This window comes from Neoarius graeffei, chromosome 28, assembly GCF_027579695.1.
Source record: "Neoarius graeffei isolate fNeoGra1 chromosome 28, fNeoGra1.pri, whole genome shotgun sequence".
Taxonomy (NCBI): Eukaryota; Metazoa; Chordata; class Actinopteri; order Siluriformes; family Ariidae; genus Neoarius; species Neoarius graeffei.
Genome location: NC_083596.1, coordinates 3,166,867 through 3,186,692, shown reverse-complemented (window position 1 = coordinate 3,186,692; position 19,826 = coordinate 3,166,867). Strand labels below are relative to the sequence as shown.

At 45.9% G+C, this 19,826-nt stretch overlaps 1 protein-coding gene across 2 annotated transcripts in view; it reads right to left on the bottom strand.

The window, feature by feature from the left end:
- gpsm1b (G protein signaling modulator 1b) overlaps window positions 1–19,826 on the bottom strand; it is a 59,610-nt gene that overhangs the window by 16,040 nt on the left and 23,744 nt on the right. For both annotated transcript variants that reach the window (XM_060912145.1, XM_060912144.1), the window contains exons 2-8: window positions 13,372–13,593; window positions 11,993–12,128; window positions 9,907–10,049; window positions 7,877–8,000; window positions 1,968–2,083; window positions 1,630–1,785; window positions 1,252–1,360 (exon numbers count right to left, since the gene is read on the bottom strand). In XM_060912145.1, the coding sequence (XP_060768128.1) occupies window positions 1,252–1,360; window positions 1,630–1,785; window positions 1,968–2,083; window positions 7,877–8,000; window positions 9,907–10,049; window positions 11,993–12,128; window positions 13,372–13,593 (1,006 nt within the window). The remainder of the gene's footprint in view (window positions 1–1,251; window positions 1,361–1,629; window positions 1,786–1,967; window positions 2,084–7,876; window positions 8,001–9,906; window positions 10,050–11,992; window positions 12,129–13,371; window positions 13,594–19,826) is intronic.

The following is a 19,826-nucleotide window of genomic DNA, read 5'->3' as shown; positions in this document are numbered from 1 at the left end:
GAGAGAGATTTAGTTAACATTTATGGAAGGAGTCTCCAGTGCCAGCACTTTGTAACAGTTAGATGTATCGCTGTCACAGATGGTCCATATAATTAAATGTATAATTAAATGTAACTATAAAAATTATGGTATCATTCGTGAACAAATAAAAAAAATCATAATTGTTGGTAAGTTGCTGTGGTGTCAGAGCAATAAAATACTTCAGGACATGCTGTTACAGGAAAGTAATCAACTTCAGAGTGCAAACAGTAACCAGTTTATCACCCCAGCTCATTGCTGATTATTTTCCAATAACAGCACAGCAACAAATGTTTTATAATAATAATAATAATAATAATAATAATAATAATAAAGTATAGGTAATCGTATGGGGCCGAGTAAAATTAAGGATTAATTTCACGAGTGATTTCGAAGTTTTGAAACTTTGAAATCACGAGTGAAATTGATCCTTAATTTTACGAGGAACCATACGATTACTTGTTTATAATATATAGGGCCAAATTCATACTTTGGAAGCCATTCAAGTTCACAACATTTGTCATTCACGTTTTCTGAACTAATCAGGGCGTGAGACTATCTTGCACGTTTGAATCAGTTTCTAAAGCATTCCTTGTTTTTGCAAATCTCTCGCTTTTCCCTCGAGGACTTTTCATGATTCTTAAAAAGTAACATCTTTCAGGATTGATCCTGGATATTTCTCTTGTCTCCGATGCCGATCCAATGCTGCCTGCGTTACTTTAAGAGAGTCTGGGTTGTAGTTTTCCCCATTTTCTTTCCTCACTTCTGCATAAAACTGCGATAGCACCTTGTCTAACTCACAGCATTCATACGCCACTAGAGAGTCGTTTATTTCTCTTTCTGCGGCCCGTTTCTTAAACACGGAAAGCCAAAAATTCGTACTTTTTTTGGTATTTTCATTTTCGCTTGCAGCTTTCAATTGGTTTATCATTTCTTCGTCAAATATAGTGAAACGCGGCATTGCAGAGTCAGCAGTGTCAGCCATTTTGTTGACAAAATTTGCTCATTTTTGTAACCGTAACCAAGCAACAAACTAGCCAATAGCATTTCAGAAATATGGCCCTGTGTTAAGGAAAAAAGCCTTCCTTGATTGACCAATCAGAATTGAGTAATTTGGCCCTATGTATAATAATAATAATAATAATAATAATAATAATAATAATAGGCTCCAGCTTGCCTGCGACCCTGTAGAACAGGATAAAGCGGCTAGAGATAATGAGATGAGAATACCACCTCTCGGGAGATGTTGAGGTGTTTGTGTGCGTAGTGCAGAGCCTGACGATGGTTTCCTAAAGACACGTAGGCATTTCCCAAACTCCAACATGCACGGCCTTCTCCCACCCTACACACACACACACGCACACACACACACAAAAATCATTACGATATGCAACAGCTGACTGCTACTGCAGCACAATCACATTTTCTTGTGGATATTTTTCCAAATAGTTTACAAAAAGGTGTTACTACAGATTACGGCTCACATACCCAACCTGAAAATCACTCTCTCTCTCTCTCTCTCTCTCTCTCTCTCTCTCTCTCACACACACACACACACACACACACACACACACACACACACACACCACACACACACACACACACACACACCTGTCGTTGAGCTCCTGAGCAATGAGCAGATGTTTGAGGTGGTAGTCGATGGCGCGCTCGTACTGCTGCAGCAGTGTGTATGTGTTTCCCAAACTGTAACACGCCTGAGCCTCCATCACCTGGTCCTTCAACTGCCGAGAGAGCTGCAGTGTTTTCCTGACACACACACACACACACACACACACACACACACACACACACACACACACACACACAGAGTGAAATAGATAATTCTTGAAAACTTGGTGTGTGTGTGTGTGTGTGTGTGTGTGTGTGTGTGTGTGTGTGTGTGTGTGTTCCTCTGCTGTCCTCTAGGTGTCACAGTAACCTCACTGTACCTGTAGTACTCGGTTGCTGAGCTGAACTGGCCGAGGAAGATGAGGGCATTGCCGAGGTTGCTGTAGGCTCGTCGCTCAGCTGCTTTGTCTCCAAACTCTTTAGCGATGGAGAGTCTCTAAAAAGAGAGAGAGAGAGAGAGAGAGAGAGAGAGGAAAAAGAGAAGTAAAGGAAAAACAAGAACACAGAGTCATCTATATCCCCCGCCCTATATACCAACTATATACCAAGTTTCAAGATATTATTTGTCACATTTTTCAAGTTGTGCTGCAGGAAACCAACCCGACCTCTTTACACTGACCTCAGCAGCCCATGGCATAAACCCACCGGGCCTTTGGTCCAGGTGAACTAAAAATTAACATTTCTCACATTTCTTAGTATCAAAAGGCACATACATTACTTAATCAACACATATACCAACTTTCAAGACCAAACCACTCATAGTTTTCAAGTTCTGCTCCAGAAACAAAACCTACCCCGAAGACTAACCTGAGAGACTAAGTCTGAAATTATTTCCATGGAAACATGATAAATTAAAATTTTTCAAAATTCTTAGTATGAAAAGGCACATCTACATCACCTTGTTAACATGTATACCAAGTTTCAAATCCGGATCATGAATAGTTTTGGATATATGCTCCGGAGACCAACATCGCTCTTAGAAACGAAGTCAAAACCTATGTAAAAATTTGAAAAATTCTTTTAAAAAAAAAAAAATCAAAAATAGCTAAAGGCAGCAGTTCACGTTGTCTGATATGTATGCCAAGTTTCATGACGATATCTTCAGTAGTTTTAAATATATGGCTCGGAAATGAAAACATGACCGGACGGAGAGCCAGAACCCGTTTCTACATCTCCCATCAAACTTCGTTTGGGCGGGGAATAATAAAGGAACATTTTCACCATGCAGTGTTTATAAAATGAAAGGAAATCTTTCCCTGCTCTTCAGCAGGTGATGGGTCTCATCCTGATACATACTTTATTTATTTTTTTTTATATTTGTTTATAGAATATTTGTGGAATTTTGTACTTCAGTCATCAGTACACAGCCATCAGTGAGAAAAAAAAATTGGAGCTAAATATAAAATATGCCACAGTATGTAAAGTATATAAGAATTTTAAAGACTTAGAAATGTTATAACACAGGGGTTCTCAACCTTTTGCAACCTGGGCCCCACCAAAGCTGGTTCATTGCAGTTGGGGGCCCCTCTTCTCGCCCCGCCCCCATCCCCCCCCCCAAACACACTCACCCGCAGTGACGCCACCCGACCTACAGCACCTTATATCGACCGATAGATAGATAGATAGATAGATAGATAGATAGATAGATAGATAGATAGATAGATAGATAGATAGATAGATAGATAGATAGATAGATAGCCCTGGGCTAGATTATTATTATTATTATTAGTAGTAGTAGTAGTAGTAGTAGTAGTAGTAGCAGCAGTAGTAGCATTATCCATTCCATAGAAATACATAGGCCTATTATCATTATTAGGCTATTGTTATAATTGGCAGTAGCACCACATTTCTAATCTGCTTTCGGGCATTATTATAATTATTATAATAATAATTATTATTATTATTATTATTATGGCCTATTATCATTACTAAGCTGTTGGCAGTAGTGACTTATGTTCTTTCAGGCATTATTATTATTATTAGACCTATTATTATTATTATTATTATTATTATTATTATTATTATTGCTGTTGTTGGTTGTTGATATTATTATTATTATTATTATGCTATTATTATTAATAGGCATCATCATTATTATTATTATTATTATTATTATTATTATTATTATTATTATTATTAGTGTTTTTATTAGGTATTTTATTAGGCTTATCATTAGCTGGCTATTGATATCATTGGGAATTGGGACCAGGCGTGAATTTAGGTTTTACTTTTTACTGTGCCTTTGTGATCTGCATTTGCGTTAATGCGAGACCTGAGCCTGCTTTGCCTTACAAAGATCCTCGATTCTTGGCGAAATGTTTGACAAGCACAGTCTCAAGTCATCCTCAATTTGCGCACGATTGCGATATTTCGTTTTGAGCGCAGTCATTTTTGAAAATCCTGCCTCACACAAGTAGGTCGATGCGAATGGGATGAGCAGTTTCAAGGCTACGTCACACAGTTGCGGGTACTCCTGCATCAATGCTGCCCAGAATGTCGAAAGAGGGCATGAGGTGAAGACTGCCTTAAGTCTACTGTCACTCTTCAGCTCAATAAGCTGTTCCTGCATGTCAACTGGAAGTTCGTCAGCAGTACACACAAATGGATCTCGAACCCACGCAAAAGAGCGATAATCCTCTGTGAAGTATGCCGCAAACTGTTTTCTCATTACCGACAGGTGCTCTGACGCTGCTTGAAAGACAGATGAGAAATCGTGGGAAGTGCTTGCATTACTGATAAAGTCTGCAAGGCTTGGGAACATATCACAGTTCCCCCGACTGATGCGGCCACACACACAAGATTTTATGATAGATTGATGATAGATTTTATAATAGTATTGATTTGTGTGTAATAGTCCAATGTCCTGCATTTTGACATGGGTAAATGTGTTGCATCTGCTTAGCAACTATAGCCTGTTAGCCCCAGATTTTTTTTTTCCTCCATACATGAAGCCTACTCGCGACCCCCCTGGAGTACCTCCGCGCCCCACCGGGGGGGCGCGCCCCCCCGGTTGAGAACCACTGTTATAACACATTCATAAGGTATTATACACATCATTATTATTATTTATGAAAGCGTACACACTGTCGCTGTATGTGGTGCTTATAACGCACACTACCACCATTATAACATCTCATAGTACACTGTGTAAAGCGGGGATTGGGGATATAACGCCTTATAAACTCTACAACACATCAGGATCATTCATAAGAAAGGTAATAAACATAAAAAAGTGACTGTATAAAGTGTCACATTTTCATAAATAATTACAAGATTATAATGCCTTACGAATGCATTATAGTGTGACGTGAACATGCTCATGAACGTGAACGTGAACATGTGGTGTTTTGTTATTGGACTTCTGTGCTAGTCACGGTTTGTCCATAACGAACACCATGTTCGAGCATAGGGGTGTCCATAAGTGCACGTGGCACCAGGACACCTTAGGTCGGAGGTCGATGATCGACTTTGTAGTCATTTCATCTGATCTCCGGCCCTATGTCTTGGACACTCGGGTGAAGAGAGGGGCTGAGCTGTCAACTGATCACCACCTGGTGGTGAGTTGGATCCGCTGGCGGAGGAGGAAGCTGGACAGACCTGGCAGGCCCAAACGTATGGTGAGGGTCTGCTGGGAACGTCTGGCCGAGCACTCTGTCGGGGAGGTCTTCAACTCCCACCTCCGGGAGAGCTTTTCCCAGCTTCCGAGGGAGGCGGGGGACATTGAGTCTGAGTGGACCATGTTCTCTACCTCCATTGTGGACGCAGCTGTTCAGAGCTGTGGCCGCAAGGTCTCCGGTGCCTGTCGTGGCGGCAATCCCCGAACCCGGTGGTGGACACCAGAAGTAAGGGATGCCGTCAAGCTGAAGAAGGAGTCCTATCGGGCCATGTTAACCTCCAGGACTCCCGAGGCAGCTGACGGGTATCGGCAGGCCAGGCGTGCTGCAGCTCGGGCAGTTGCGGAGGCAAAAACTCGGAACTGGGAGGAGTTCGGGGAGGCCATGGAGAAGGACTATCGGTCGGCCTCGAAGAAATTCTGGCAAACCGTCCGGCGCCTCAGGAGGGGGAAGCAGTACTCTGCCAACACTGTTTACAGTGCGGGTGGGGAGCTGTTGACCTCGACTGGGGACATTGTCGGGCGGTGGAAGGAATACTTTGAGGATCTCCTCAATCCCACCGTCATGTCTTCCACTGAGGAGACTGAGGCTGATGACTCAGAGGTGGACTCGTCCATTACCCAAGCCGAAGTCACTGAGGTGGTTTGCAAGCTCCTCGGTGGCAAGGCACCGGGGGTGGATGAGATCCGCCCTGAGTATCTCAAGTCTCTGGATGTTGTGGGGCTGTCTTGGTTGACACGCCTCTGCAACATCGCGTGGCGGTCAGGGACAGTGCCTCTGGAGTGGCAGACTGGGGTGGTGGTCCCTCTTTTTAAGAAAGGGGACCGGAGAGTGTGCCCCAATTATAGGGGAATCACACTTCTCAGCCTCCCAGGGAAGGTTTACTCCAGGGTACTGGAGAGGAGAATTCGACCAATAGTCGAACCTCGGATCCAGGAGGAACAATGCGGTTTTCGTCCTGGTCGCGGAACACTGGACCAGCTCTATACCCTTCATAGGGTGCTCGAGGGTTCATGGGAGTTTGCCCAACCAGTCCACATGTGCTTTGTGGATCTGGAGAAGGCATTCGACCGTGTCCCCCATAGTATTCTGTGGGGGGTGCTTCGGGAGTATGGGGTTCGGGGCTCTTTGCTAAGGGCTGTCCGGTCCCTGTACGAACGGAGCAGGAGTCTGGTTCGCATTGCCGGCAGTAAGTCAGACCTGTTCCCAGTGCATGTTGGACTCCGGCAGGGCTGCCCTTTGTCACCGGTTCTGTTCATAATTTTTATGGACAGAATTTCTAGGCGCAGCCAGGGGCCAGAAGGAATCCTGTTTGGGAACCACAGGATTTCATCTCTGCTTTTTGCGGATGATGTTGTCCTGTTGGCTTCTTCAAACCAGGACCTTCAGCATGCACTGGGGCGGTTTGCAGTCGAGTGTGAAGCGGCTGGGATGAGAATCAGCACCTCCAAGTCCGAGGCCATGGTTCTCGACCGGAAAAGGGTGGCTTGCCCTCTCCAGGTTGGTGGAGAAGTTCTGCCTCAAGTGGAGGAGTTTAAGTATCTCGGGATCTTGTTCACGAGTGAGGGAAGGATGGAGCGTGAGATCGACAGGCGGATCGGTGCAGCCTCCGCAGTGATGCGGTCGCTTTACCGGTCCGTTGTGGTGAAGAAGGAGCTGAGCCAAAAGGCGAAGCTCTCAATTTACCGGTCGATCTACGTTCCGACTCTCACCTATGGTCATGAGCTTTGGGTAATGACCGAAAGGACAAGATCGCGGATACAAGCGGCCGAAATGAGTTTCCTTCGCAGGGTGGCTGGGCGCTCCCTTAGAGATAGGGTGAGAAGCACAGTCACTCGGGAGGAGCTCGGAGTAGAGCCGCTGCTGCTCCACATCGAGAGGAATCAGCTGAGGTGGCTCAGGCATCTTTTTCGGATGCCTCCTGGACGCCTCCCTGGGGAGGTGTTCCAGGCATGTCCCCCCGGGAGGAGGCCCCGGGGAACACCCAGGACACGCTGGAGGGACTATGTCTCTCGGCTGGCCTGGGAACGCCTCGGTGTTCTTCCCGAGGAGCTGGCCGAGGTGTCTGGGGAAAGGGAAGTTTGGGCTTCCCTGCTTAGACTGCTGCCTCCGCGACCCGGTCCCGGATAAAGCGGAAGAAGACGAGACGAGACGAGACGAGTGAACATGCTCATATGTAAAATATATATATATGTTCATTTAAACGCATAAATGCTTAAAATTATTTCGATTAAACTTGATTCCTGCATGAATAATTGGATTTAATTGTTCATTTGTTTATAAATATTTTAAACACGTATGAAAACCAGTGTGATGTTTTCAAACTAAATATAACATTAAAAGTGTAATTTTTATATAGTTTCTTTATTTGTTTATTATTAAAAAGACTAAGCTATTTAAAAAATTAAAAGAAAATAAAATTGTTCAGAAGTAATAACCTGTTGAATAATTTGCTTTTTTAATTACTAATGAATATTAATTTTAGTATAATGACTGAATTAGAATACTGTAAAGGTAATTAAGGTTCATGTTTGATATTAAACGTTATTTAATCGTTATCAGGGATAATTTGGAGAAATTTTCCAGGTTTTTATTTATTTATTTATTTATTTTACCTCACGATGAAACTTGATGGCTTCGACGAAGTTACCCAGCAGGTAGTGTGTGTTACCAAGGTTACCAAAAGCCCGCCCCTGAGCGGCCCGGTCCCCCAACTCCTTCACCAGCGATAGGTTCATTCTGACACACACACAGAGAAAGATAGAACACAGTAAACAGTGAACACACACTGAGAGTAAACACACTGTAAACATGTAAATAATACAAGAATAAACACTATGTATGTAAAATGGTACAGCTGCTCATTTGCATAATCTCTCTCTGTCTGTCTCTCTTACTGTGTGTCTGTCTTTCTCCCTCTCTGTCCGTCTGGCTCTCTCTCTCTCACTCTCTGTCTCACTGCCTCACTCACTATCTGTCTCACTTTCTCTTTCTCTCACTGTGTGTCTGTCAGTCTCTCTCCTTCTGTGTCTGTCTGTCTCTCGCTCTCCCTGTCTGTCTCACTCTCTCTGTCCCTCTCCCTTTCTCTCTCTGTCTCAGTGTCTCACTCTCTGTCTCTGTCTCACTCTCCCTCTCTGTCTGTATCTCTCTCTCACTGTCTCACCCTCTCCCTCCCTTTCTCTCACTCACTTGCTCACTCTCCCTCTGTCTGTCTCGCCCTTTCTCTCCCTCTGTCCCTCTCTGTCTGTCTCAGACTCTCTCTCTGTCCCTCTGTCTCACACTCTCTCTGTCCCTCTTTCAGTCTGTCTGTCTCACACTCTCTCTCTCTCTGTCCCTCTGTCTCACACCCTCTCTGTCCCTCTTTCAGTCTGTCTGTCTCACACTCTCTCTGTCCCTCTGTCTCACACTCTCTGTCTCTCTCTCTCTGTCTGTCTGTCTCACACTCTCTCTCTCTGTCCCTCTTTCAGTCTGTCTATCTCACACTCTCTGTCCCTTTGTCTCACACTCTCTCTCTGTCTGTCCCTCTGTCTGTCTGTCTCACACTCTCTCTCTGTCCCTCTATCTCACACTCTCTCTGTCCCTCTTTCAGTCTGTCTGTCTCACACTCTCTCTCTGTCCCTCTGTCTCACACTCTCTGTCTCTCTCTCTGTCCCTCTGTCTGTCTGACACTCTCTCTCTCTCTCTGTCCCTCTGTCTGTCTGTCTCACACTCTCTCTCTCTCTGTCCCTCTGTCTGTCTCACACTGTCTCTCTCTGTCCCTCTGTCTCACACTGTCTCTCTGTCTGTCCCTCTGTTTCACACACTCTCTGTCCCTCTGTCTGTCTGTTTGTCTCACACATTCTCTCTCTCTGTCCCTCTGTCTCACACTCTCTCTATCTGTCTGTCTGCCTCACACTCTCTATCTCTGTCTGTCTCACACTCTCTATCTCTGTCTGTCTCACACTCACTCTCTGTCCCTCTGTCTCATACACTCTCTCTCTGTCTGTCTTACACACTCTCTCTCTGTCCCTCTGTCTCACACACTTTCTGTCTGTCTGTCTCACACGCTCTCTCTGTGTCCCTCTGTCTGTCTGTCTCACACTTTCTCTCTGTCTGTCTGCCTGTCTGTCTGTCTGCCTGTCTGTCTGTCTCACACTCTGTCCCTCTGTCTGTCTGTCACACTCTCTCTCTCTCTCTGTGTCCCTCTGTCTGTCTCACTCCCTCTCTCTCGCTTTCTCTCTGTCTGTCTCACACTGTCTCTCCCTCTCTCGCTCTCCCTCTCTCTCTCTCTGTATTGTGTGAGTTTCTCCTACACACTGCTTTCACACCAAACACCACCTCTGTGAAAAATTACACTCCTCTGAGTGTTTATTCTGTGCGTTTTCTCGCCGTCATGTCTCTGTGTGTACATGAGCGCCGTATGTAAACAAACTCCACCCCTTTCTTCTCTTTTATTTTCCAACAAGAAACGTCACAAATTTCAAAAACAAGCACAAAAAGTCACCTGTACATGAAAGTAATAAATAAAGTGGTGCGAGATTTTTGTCTGCCTGCAGATTTGGTGTAAAATACTGAACAGTAAATAATAAATGGTGTGACGTTGTTGATGTTATTGACGTTGTTGACGCTGTTGATGTGGTTGATGTGGTTGACGTTGTTGACTCACTCATAGAAAGCGGTGGCTCTCTGTAACGTGTCTCTCACATCACCCGGCAGGTCTCCAGGATCCTGAGAACATCCCCACAACTGCTGCTTCCCTTTAGCATGAAACACATTCCCGATGTTGTACAGCGCCCGGGCCTCACCAACCTCACACACACACACACACACACACACACACACACACACACACACACACACACAGATTACTAAATTAATTGTGTAAACTCAATTTGCATTTTATCTGATCCTGGATTTGTTCATTCTTGTAATTGTTGCTAAAATAATAAACATGCAAGATCAACTCACTCTGGGGTGTGGTTTGGGCTACGACCATGTACCCTGCTTAGGGTCTGCTTCTGGACAACCCCACTGTTGATAGATCTTGAGAAGTTATGGTGTGATGGTGTTTATGTTCCCTATATAGTGAATAAGTGTGGTTTGAGACTCATCCACACTTCAGATGGTGTTTATGCTGTCGATGAAGTAAACAGGAGGCGGGGTTTGAGTAGTGAGACATTTGTGATGATGTTTATGTGGACTATATCGGGTGTGTGGTTTGGAACACGCCCCCAGTTGACAGTTGATGTTTGTGATGCTGTTTATGTGTTCTATCCAGTGACTAGAGTGTGTGATTGGGACACGCCCACAGTGATCTGATGGTGTTTTAGTGCCCTGGACTGTGTATTAATCAGGTTTGTGGTTTGGGACACAACAGTGAATGGTGTTTCGATGAATGTGATGGTGTTTTTCTGGTGCTACAGTGGTGCATTGTGGGATTTTATTAGTCCACGATCCTCTCAGACTTTAATCCAGACTTTCTCACAGATTAGCACACGGCTGTCCTCGTGTCTATCGTGAACGACGTGGAGTTTTTAGATGTAAAGTTTCATTTCAGCGGCAGTTCACTGTGTTTTGTGAGCTGTGTGGAGACAACCGATTAAACTCCTTCTCGGTTTCACCACCTGCTGGTGCGCTGACGTTTTTGTCAAACATATTGATTGTATGAGAAAGTCACGGTGAGAAAGGAAAGAACCTGCCGGGTGTGTTTAAACCGTCTCCAGGAGCCCAGGTTCAGAACACAACACAAAGGGAAGTGCAACAACAGAGAGAGCTTTCGGGACTTTTATACGTATAAAAATAAAGCAAATATCCTGACTTCACCAACCAAAAGAATTTATTTTAAAAGTAATTTTTGTAATTTATTTTGTAATAACAATTATTCCAAATCCAACAACTGAAATATGAGTTTATTTAAATAATTTTTTAAATGTACCGATTGTATCTTTTGTAAGCTTTAAATATTGTAATAAATAAATACATAAAATATAAAAACAAGCAATGAAATAAAATTAAATTAATAAGGATAACTAATTGAACAACTCAAAGTGGTTATTTAAATTATAATTCCCTTAAAAGTTCCACTTACTTTGGTAACTTTTGTTACTTTCAAAAAAGGTAATTAAAAAAATAACTAAATTAAAAATATTTTGAAATCCTGATTTAAACAACTCTAAAAAAATATTAAAATAATACACAAATTGTGCATGTGCATACTCTGCTTTTACTTTTTTAATTAAAATAGAAATTAAAAACTTATTTTATTTTAATTTTTAATTAACATAAATCTCTTTGTATTTTGAAACAACTAAAATTATCAATTTAAATAATAACACACAGGAAAGATTTTGTAAATTGTGTAACTTTTTAATTTTAATGTTTTAATTAATTTTTTTATTTTAAGTTTTGCAAACCAACAATTTTATTTGATTCTTATATTGTAAATATGAGATTATTGTTAATTTAGTATTTTATTAATTACATTTGTGTGTTTCTATTTGTGAAGAGGCCTTTGGTGTCATGAAATGTGCTTTTAAATAAAATTATTATTATTATTATTATTATTATTATTATTATAGCTCTGTACACAGCTGATGGTAAAGTAACCGGTTCTGACCGGTTTAAGAATTGTTAAGGTTATGTGAATGTTGAAATGCAAAAACAGAAATTATTTTTTACCTGTTTCTGAGTGCTGAGATGTGTTTAGGGTTTTTGTTGTTTTGTTTAGGTATGTGTGTGTGTGTGTGTCCTACCTTGTCTCCTTGCTCTTGCGAGATGTCCAGGTGTCTCTGGCAGCACACCACGGCCTCGTCGTAGCGTCCGAGGACCTTCAGCGTGTTCCCCAGGTTCCCGCTCGCCTTCGCTTCCCCGATCCTGTCTCCAATCGTCCTGCAGACACACAGCGATGTCACTTTCACCTGTTTCTCCAAATGGGACCGGTTATTGGTCATCCTGAGACGTCTTTTCACAAACCAGATGGTGTTCATTAGCTTAACAATGACACCCTTTATAAGCTAGTGTTTAGAAAGAACTCAAAAATTATTGGCACCCTTCAGTACAATGGCTATGGAGGAGGATTGCATAGAGTATGATAAAAATAGACTAAATTCCTAAAGTAAGAAAAATATAATAATTTCTGTACAAAACAAATACCATGTCTCTCAAAAGTCTATGGAACAAAATCTAAGAAATGTTGTAATAAATACCATTAATGCAAACCAATCTTTAATGAAAGTGTTTTTCTACACCAAATAATATTCTAAGTGTGCCAATACTTTTGAACCCAGTCAAAAGTAAATTGTGCAGTAAGCATATGTTTCAACTCAAAATATCACTAACTGTGATATATATGTACAAAAGTATTAGTATATAATGATATACAATATATAATATTTTTCAACCTAATTTTGATTCTGTAGAATATACAGCACATAATGACCACAGATCAGTTTCACAAAAATTTGGGAAAAGTTTATTTTCTCATAAAAATGTTTACTTATATTCAAAAACACGTATCCTATAAGTCTAAGGGCAGATGTTGAACTTTTATGCAAAGATTGTATTTTTTTGTATTTCACTTTATTTAATTCTTCATTCACTTTAAATTTTTTTGTAATTTGTTCTTTCAGTGATGTCACTACTTTTTCACAGGGAGGAGTGGGTTGTGTGGGTGGAGTTTTCAGAACAACAACAACAACAACAACACGTGAATATGGATAGGAGTAAAGATGCAAGGAGAAGCAAATTTTTTTAGTTTCAACTTAAATTTCTAAATAAACACACAAGTGCCCCAGTTTTGACTTGATGGCACATGGATACAAAAAACTTCCAGAAAGTGTAAAGTAACCGGGACGACTTTTTCTGCACTGTTTCAAACATTAGGTCAGATTTTCTCTCATCTCAGGAACACCTTGACACTTTTGAGTTATATCATGAAATATTTTATCAGAGTTTAACAACTGCCCTGAGATCTCCATTATAAATAATTTCAGAGAGTGAACATTCTTCATAACAGAAACATGTTTTGAAATTCATGTCCTTGGTAATCAAGCATGTGCTAAAGTTAGAGTGGATGGAGATTAGGTTGAAAAACGCAAGAGTTCTCCTTTAATTCCGTGTCCAGTGGATTCACCTGGCGAGCGTGAGATCGTGTCGGTGATACTCCAGAGCTTTGCCATACTCCTTAAGGTAGAAATAGGCATTGCCCAGCTGGCTGTAAATGGCACTGAGAGTCTTCAGATCTTCTGTTCCGACCTGAACTGCAGCCTCGAAGAACGCTGTCCCACCTTTAAAGTCTCCAGCTTTGCACAGACGCTCACCTTCTAAAGCCAACTCCAGACAGGATGCCTCCATTCTGAGTGAAAAAAAAGACAAGATGTCAGAAAAGTTACAGCTTTACCTCTGACTGTTACAAACCACTGACACTGGAGACTCCTTCCAAAACTGTGAAATAAATATCTCCTTCCAGAAGATTTCACCATATCAACAACTGCCTCACCAAATTAAATACGCTTGTGGCAGCGGGGGCGTGGTCAAGCGCCGGTCTGTGACAGGAGGGCGGAGTCAGGGAAGGTAAGTGGCAGAATCACGACACCTGAGAACAATTAACCTGTGTTTGTGTGTGTCTTCCCAGTGACCGCGCCCTATTTAAGGAGGGAGAGTGAGAGCAGAGGAGCTGATCTCCGGACTAGACGCTGGCTGTGTGTGTGTCTGTGTCTAGCCAATATAACATTGTTCACTGAAAAGTGTGGCAATAAAGCCTTTTTGCAAACCTGATCTCTGTCCTGCCGTCCTCAGTGCTCCACCCACACGTAGGGAGTCTTACAGTGGTGCCGAAACCCAGGACGTGGAGCACCAAATCAGCAGCCCCATGGAATCCTCCCCGTTCGCCGATCTGGTCCACGCCCTCGCCACGGCTCAGCAAAGCCAGCACCCGGCACTCGTCACGCTCCGAAAGGAGCAGGAGCAGCGCTTCGAAGCCCTGGTGCTGACCCAGCAGGAAGACCGCGAGGCGTTCCAGCATCTCCTCGCGTCGGCGGGGTCCACCAGCGCTCCGGCCGCGGGCCCGTCTCCCCTCATTGTCACCAAGATGGGCCCGCAGGATGACCCCGAGGCGTTCATCACGTTGTTCGAACAGGTCGCCGAAGCCTCGGGGTGGCCGATGGAGCAGCGCGCGGCGCGCCTCCTCCCCCTGCTCACGGAAGAGGCACAGCTGGCCGTGCTACAGCTCCCCGCCGACCGCCGGCTGGCCTACGCGGACCTCCACCGGGCCGTCCTCCAGCGCGTGGGGCGCACACCAGAGCAACAGCGCCAGCGCTTCCGCGCGCTGCGACTGGAGGAAGTTGGCCGGCCGTTCGCGTTCGGCCAGCAGCTCCGGGACGCCTGCTGGCGGTGGCTGAGGGCCAACAATCGCGACGCCGAGGGAATCGTCGACCAGGTGGTACTGGAACAGTTTGTCGCCCGCTTACCAGACGGAACCGCGGAGTGGGTCCAGTGCCACCGCCCGGCGTCGCTGGATCAGGCAGTCGAGCTGGCGGAGGATCATCTGGCGGCTGTCCCGGCGGCAGGACAGCAGATGGCATCGTCTCTTCTCTCCTCTTCTCTCTCTCTCTCTCCCTCTCCTCCTGTGTCCCGTCCTCGCCCCATTCCCCCACCGCGGAGGCGGGGGCCGGCTCCACCCCAGCCGGCCCGCCGCACCCGCGGTGCCCTCCCGTTTCTCCCTTCTGTGTCTGTCTCTCCCCCACCTCAGGTGAGTGAGCCCCAGATCACCGGTGCAGAGGGAAAGCCCGGGCCGGTTTGCTGGTGCTGCGGGGAGCCGGGCCACCTTCATCAGCAGTGCACAGCAATGGAAGTGGGCGCGGTGGTTCGGATCCCCGACACGCCAGAGGCCGCCCTCGATCGGGCCGGAGCGTATCGCATACCGGTGAGTATCCAAGGGGCTACATATCAGGCGTTGGTGGATTCTGGTTGTAATCAGACCTCAATTCACCAAAGCCTGGTTCAAAACGAGGCATTGGGGGGAGCACAAGGGGTGAAGGTGTTATGTATGCACGGGGATGTTCACAGCTACCCTTTGGTGTCGGTCCACATTATTTTCAGAGGGGAAAAATTTATAGTGAAGGCGGCGGTTAATCCTCGCCTTACCCACTCGTTAATTTTGGGGACTGATTGGCCGGGATTTCGGGGTTTAATGACACGCCTAGTAGAGAGTGGGTCCTGCCATTTGACAGGGGGAGGTCCCGGTGTCGCTTTGGCGGGAGCAGCTGTCACAGAGCCGTCTACGTCATCTCCGCGTCAGAGTGAGGAGCCGCCGGCTCCTCCTCTCTCTATTGGGGAATCCCTCACGGATTTCCCATTAGAGCAGTCACGAGACGAGACTCTGCGGCATGCGTTTGACCAAGTGAGAGTAATCGATGGTCAAACGCTCCCGCCGAACGCCACCCCGTCCTTCCCCTACTTCGCGATTATGAAGGATAGATTATACCGAGTGACGCAGGACACTCAAACTAAAGAGCGAGTCACGCAGCTTTTAATTCCGAAAAGCCGCCGGGAATTGGTATTCCAGGTGGCTCACTTTAATCCCATGGCTGGACACTTGGGGCAGGATAAAACACTAGCCCGAATAATGGCCCGATTCTATTGGCCGGGGATTCGTGGCAATGTCCGTAGGTGGTGTACGGCATGCCGCGAATGCCAGTTAGTAAACCCAGCGGCCATTCCAAAAGGGCCTTTGCACCCTCTACCGTTAATCGAGACCCAGTTTGAGAGAATTGGGATGGATCTCGTCGGGCCATTAGATCGGTCAGCACGAGGGTACCGCTTTATATTAGTTCTGGTGGACTATGCAGCACGATACCCGGAAGCCGTGCCTCTGCGCAATATCTCAGCACGCAGTATTGCAGAGGCACTCTTCCGCGTCATCTCCCGAGTTGGAATCCCGAAAGAGATTCTGACTGATCAAGGCACTACGTTTATGTCACGAACACTGCGCGAACTGTATGGGTTATTGGGGATTAAGCCGATCCGCACCAGCGTGTATCACCCACAAACGGACGGTTTGGTAGAACAATTCAACCGCACCCTCAAAAATATTATTAAAAAATTCGTAAGTGAGGACGCATGTAATTGGGATAAGTGGCTCGAACCCTTGCTGTTCTCAGTGCGAGAGGTCCCCCAAGCCTCCACGGGGTTCTCCCCGTTCGAATTATTATATGGGCGTAAGCCGCGCGGCATCCTGGACGTGCTGCGGGAAAATTGGGAGGAGGGACCTTCACAAAGTAAGAATGAAATTCAGTATGTTATGGACCTGCGCGCAAAACTCCACACGCTCACCCACCTAACTCAGGAGAATTTGCGGCAGGCCCAGGAACGGCAAGCCCGCCTGTACAACAAGGGTACGCGCCTTAGAGAGTTCACTCCGGGAGATAAGGTACTCGTACTGTTGCCCACGTCGAGCTCCAAATTGATCGCCAAGTGGCAAGGACCCTTTGAGGTCACACGGCGAGTCGGGGATGTCGACTATGAGGTGAGGCGAACGGACAGGGGTGGGGCGCTACAGATTTACCACCTCAATCTGCTTAAACTCTGGAACGAGGAGGTCCCCGTGGCGTTGGTGTCGGTAGTTCCGGAGAAGGCGGAGCTGGGGCCGGAGGTTCAAAAAGGAACATTGGCATCACGTACCTCTCCGGTCCCCTGTGGAGACCACCTCTCCCCGACCCAACTCACGGAGGTTGCCCAGTTGCAGACCGAGTTTTCGGATGTGTTCTCGCCCCTGCCCGGTCGCACTAACCTCATAGAGCACCACATAGAGACACCCCCGGGGGTGGTAGTGCGTAGCCGCCCTTACAGGCTACCCGAACACAAAAAGAAGGTGGTTCGGGAAGAACTTCAGACCATGCTTGAAATGGGCATCGTCGAGGAGTCCCACAGTGACTGGAGCAGCCCGGTGGTCTTGGTACCCAAGGCCGACGGGTCGGTCCAGTTCTGTGTGGACTATAGAAAAGTCAACGCGGTGTCTAAATTCGACGCGTACCCAATGCCTCGTATTGATGAGCTGCTCGATCAACTCGGCACTGCTCGATTTTATTCGACACTGGATTTGACGAAGGGATATTGGCAGATCCCCTTGACTCCACTATCCCGAGAAAAAACGGCCTTTTCCACACCGTTTGGTTTACACCAATTCGTCACCCTTCCATTTGGGCTGTTTGGGGCACCCGCGACGTTTCAGCGGCTGATGGACAGAGTCCTCCGCCCTCACGCCACGTATGCAGCAGCATATTTAGATGACATCATCATCTATAGCAATGACTGGCAGCGGCACCTCGAACATCTGAGGGCCGTCCTTAGGTCGCTGAGGCGAGCGGGGCTCACAGCCAACCCAAAGAAGTGTGCGATTGGGCGGGTGGAAGTATGGTACCTGGGCTTCCACTTGGGCAACGGGCAGGTGCGTCCCCAAATTAATAAGACGGCAGCAATTGCGGCCTGCCCGAGGCCCAAGACCAAAAAGGGGGTGAGACAGTTCCTGGGGCTGGCTGGCTATTATCGTAGGTTTATACCTAATTATTCGGACGTCACCAGCCCGCTGACTGATCTCACTAAAAAGGGGGCACCAGATCCGGTCCAGTGGACGGAGGAGTGCCAGCGGGCTTTCTCAGAGGTAAAGGCTGCACTGTGTGGGGGGCCACTTCTACACTCCCCTGACTTTTCTCTCCCCTTTGTGTTGCAGACCGATGCGTTGGACAGAGGGCTGGGGGCGGTTTTGTCCCAGGAGGTGGAGGGGGAGGACCGCCCTGTCCTGTATATCAGCAGGAAGCTGTCGGTGCGTGAGGGGCACTACAGCACCATCGAGAAAGAGTGTCTGGCCATCAAGTGGGCGGTTCTCGCCCTTCGGTACTACCTACTGGGGCGCCCTTTCACCCTCTGTTCGGACCACGCGCCCCTCCAGTGGCTCCACCGCATGAAAGATGCCAACGCGCGGATCACCCGTTGGTATCTGGCGCTCCAACCCTTTAATTTCAAGGTGGTCCACAGGCCGGGGGCGCAGATGGTCATGGCGGACTTCCTCTCCCGTCAAGGGGGGGGGGGGGAGTCAGCTGCAGGCCGGACGGCCGCCCGGCCTGAGTCGGGCGGTGGGGGTATGTGGCAGCGGGGGCGTGGTCAAGCGCCGGTCTGTGACAGGAGGGCGGAGTCAGGGAAGGTAAGTGGCAGAATCACGACACCTGAAAACAATTAACCTGTGTTTGTGTGTGTCTTCCCAGTGACCGCGCCCTATTTAAGGAGGGAGAGTGAGAGCAGAGGAGCTGATCTCCGGACTAGACGCTGGCTGTGTGTGTGTCTGTGTCTAGCCAATATAACATTGTTCACTGAAAAGTGTGGCAATAAAGCCTTTTTGCAAACCTGATCTCTGTCCTGCCGTCCTCAGTGCTCCACCCACACGTAGGGAGTCTTACAACGCTGTTGATTAACTTTCTGCAAATGTTTGTGTGCTGTTTCACTATATTTAGTGAACTTAAAAAAATAATAGTGGCATGTGCAAAAGTTTGGACATCCTTTGAGTTGTAAGGTCTCCAAACTTAATTAACTCATTAGGCTTTAACTGACTCATTAAGACTCAGTAGGCAGGTCAAGAACTGCTCCAGAGTGTAATAAATTCTCTGACTTAAAGTTAGACAGCCTTTCAATTTCATAAAATTGGTGAAATTTAGTTCCCTCTGAAATGTGGTCATTCTGATATATGTTTATTTCTGACTGGGAAGTTATTTAATTTGAGGGGATTAAAGCAAATAATGTGCATGAAATCGCTCGCTTCGCGCAATCAAGCAGACGGAGGAAATCCGTGTGTGCATGCACAGGTTTACTGTACCTTCTTCTTCTTCTTCTTCTTTTGGGTTTTATGGCAGCTGGCATCCACAGTGTTGCATTACTGCCATCTACAGGTTTCCCTTTGAGCGTGCACTGACAGTTCCATCATTCTGTCGCTAAACGAACAGCTGATCACACCGAGGTGCTCGCTGAGCACCGATATTTATTAGTTTGGTCCTGCGTTTCCTTTCCTTCGTATATAACATAACATCGTTTCTTCTCGCTTTCTGTTACTGTAGTCGGTCTTTCACGTTTCATTCGCACACTCACATCCTCCATTTTCCTCTCCTGTTTCAGATTTGTATCCCACAATGCCTTACGCGAATGGGGAAAGCCAACCACATGATGCATGACATAGTATCTTGAATTGGGTCATGGGGAAGTAGGAAAAAATAGCAGAGAATTTAGCAGAGAGCCACGTGGCTCTAAATTCATGAATCGTTTGATTTAAAAAAAAACTAATAAAATCGGAAGTCTTTGATTTGAATTCAGTCGCTTTCGGTCACTAAACAAAAATAATTGGCTGTCAGTAAAAATTCTTTTTATGACCTACACTTGAAAAATCCAAAAGACCTTTGATTGACCTTTAATTATTTGCAGGAAAAATTGTTATTTATTAGAAATAGAGGTTCCGTTTACTTACTTCATTACTTAACATCAAAAATCAATAAAGTATATAATATGGCCAGGGTGCTCAAACTTTTGCATATAAATGTAACTATC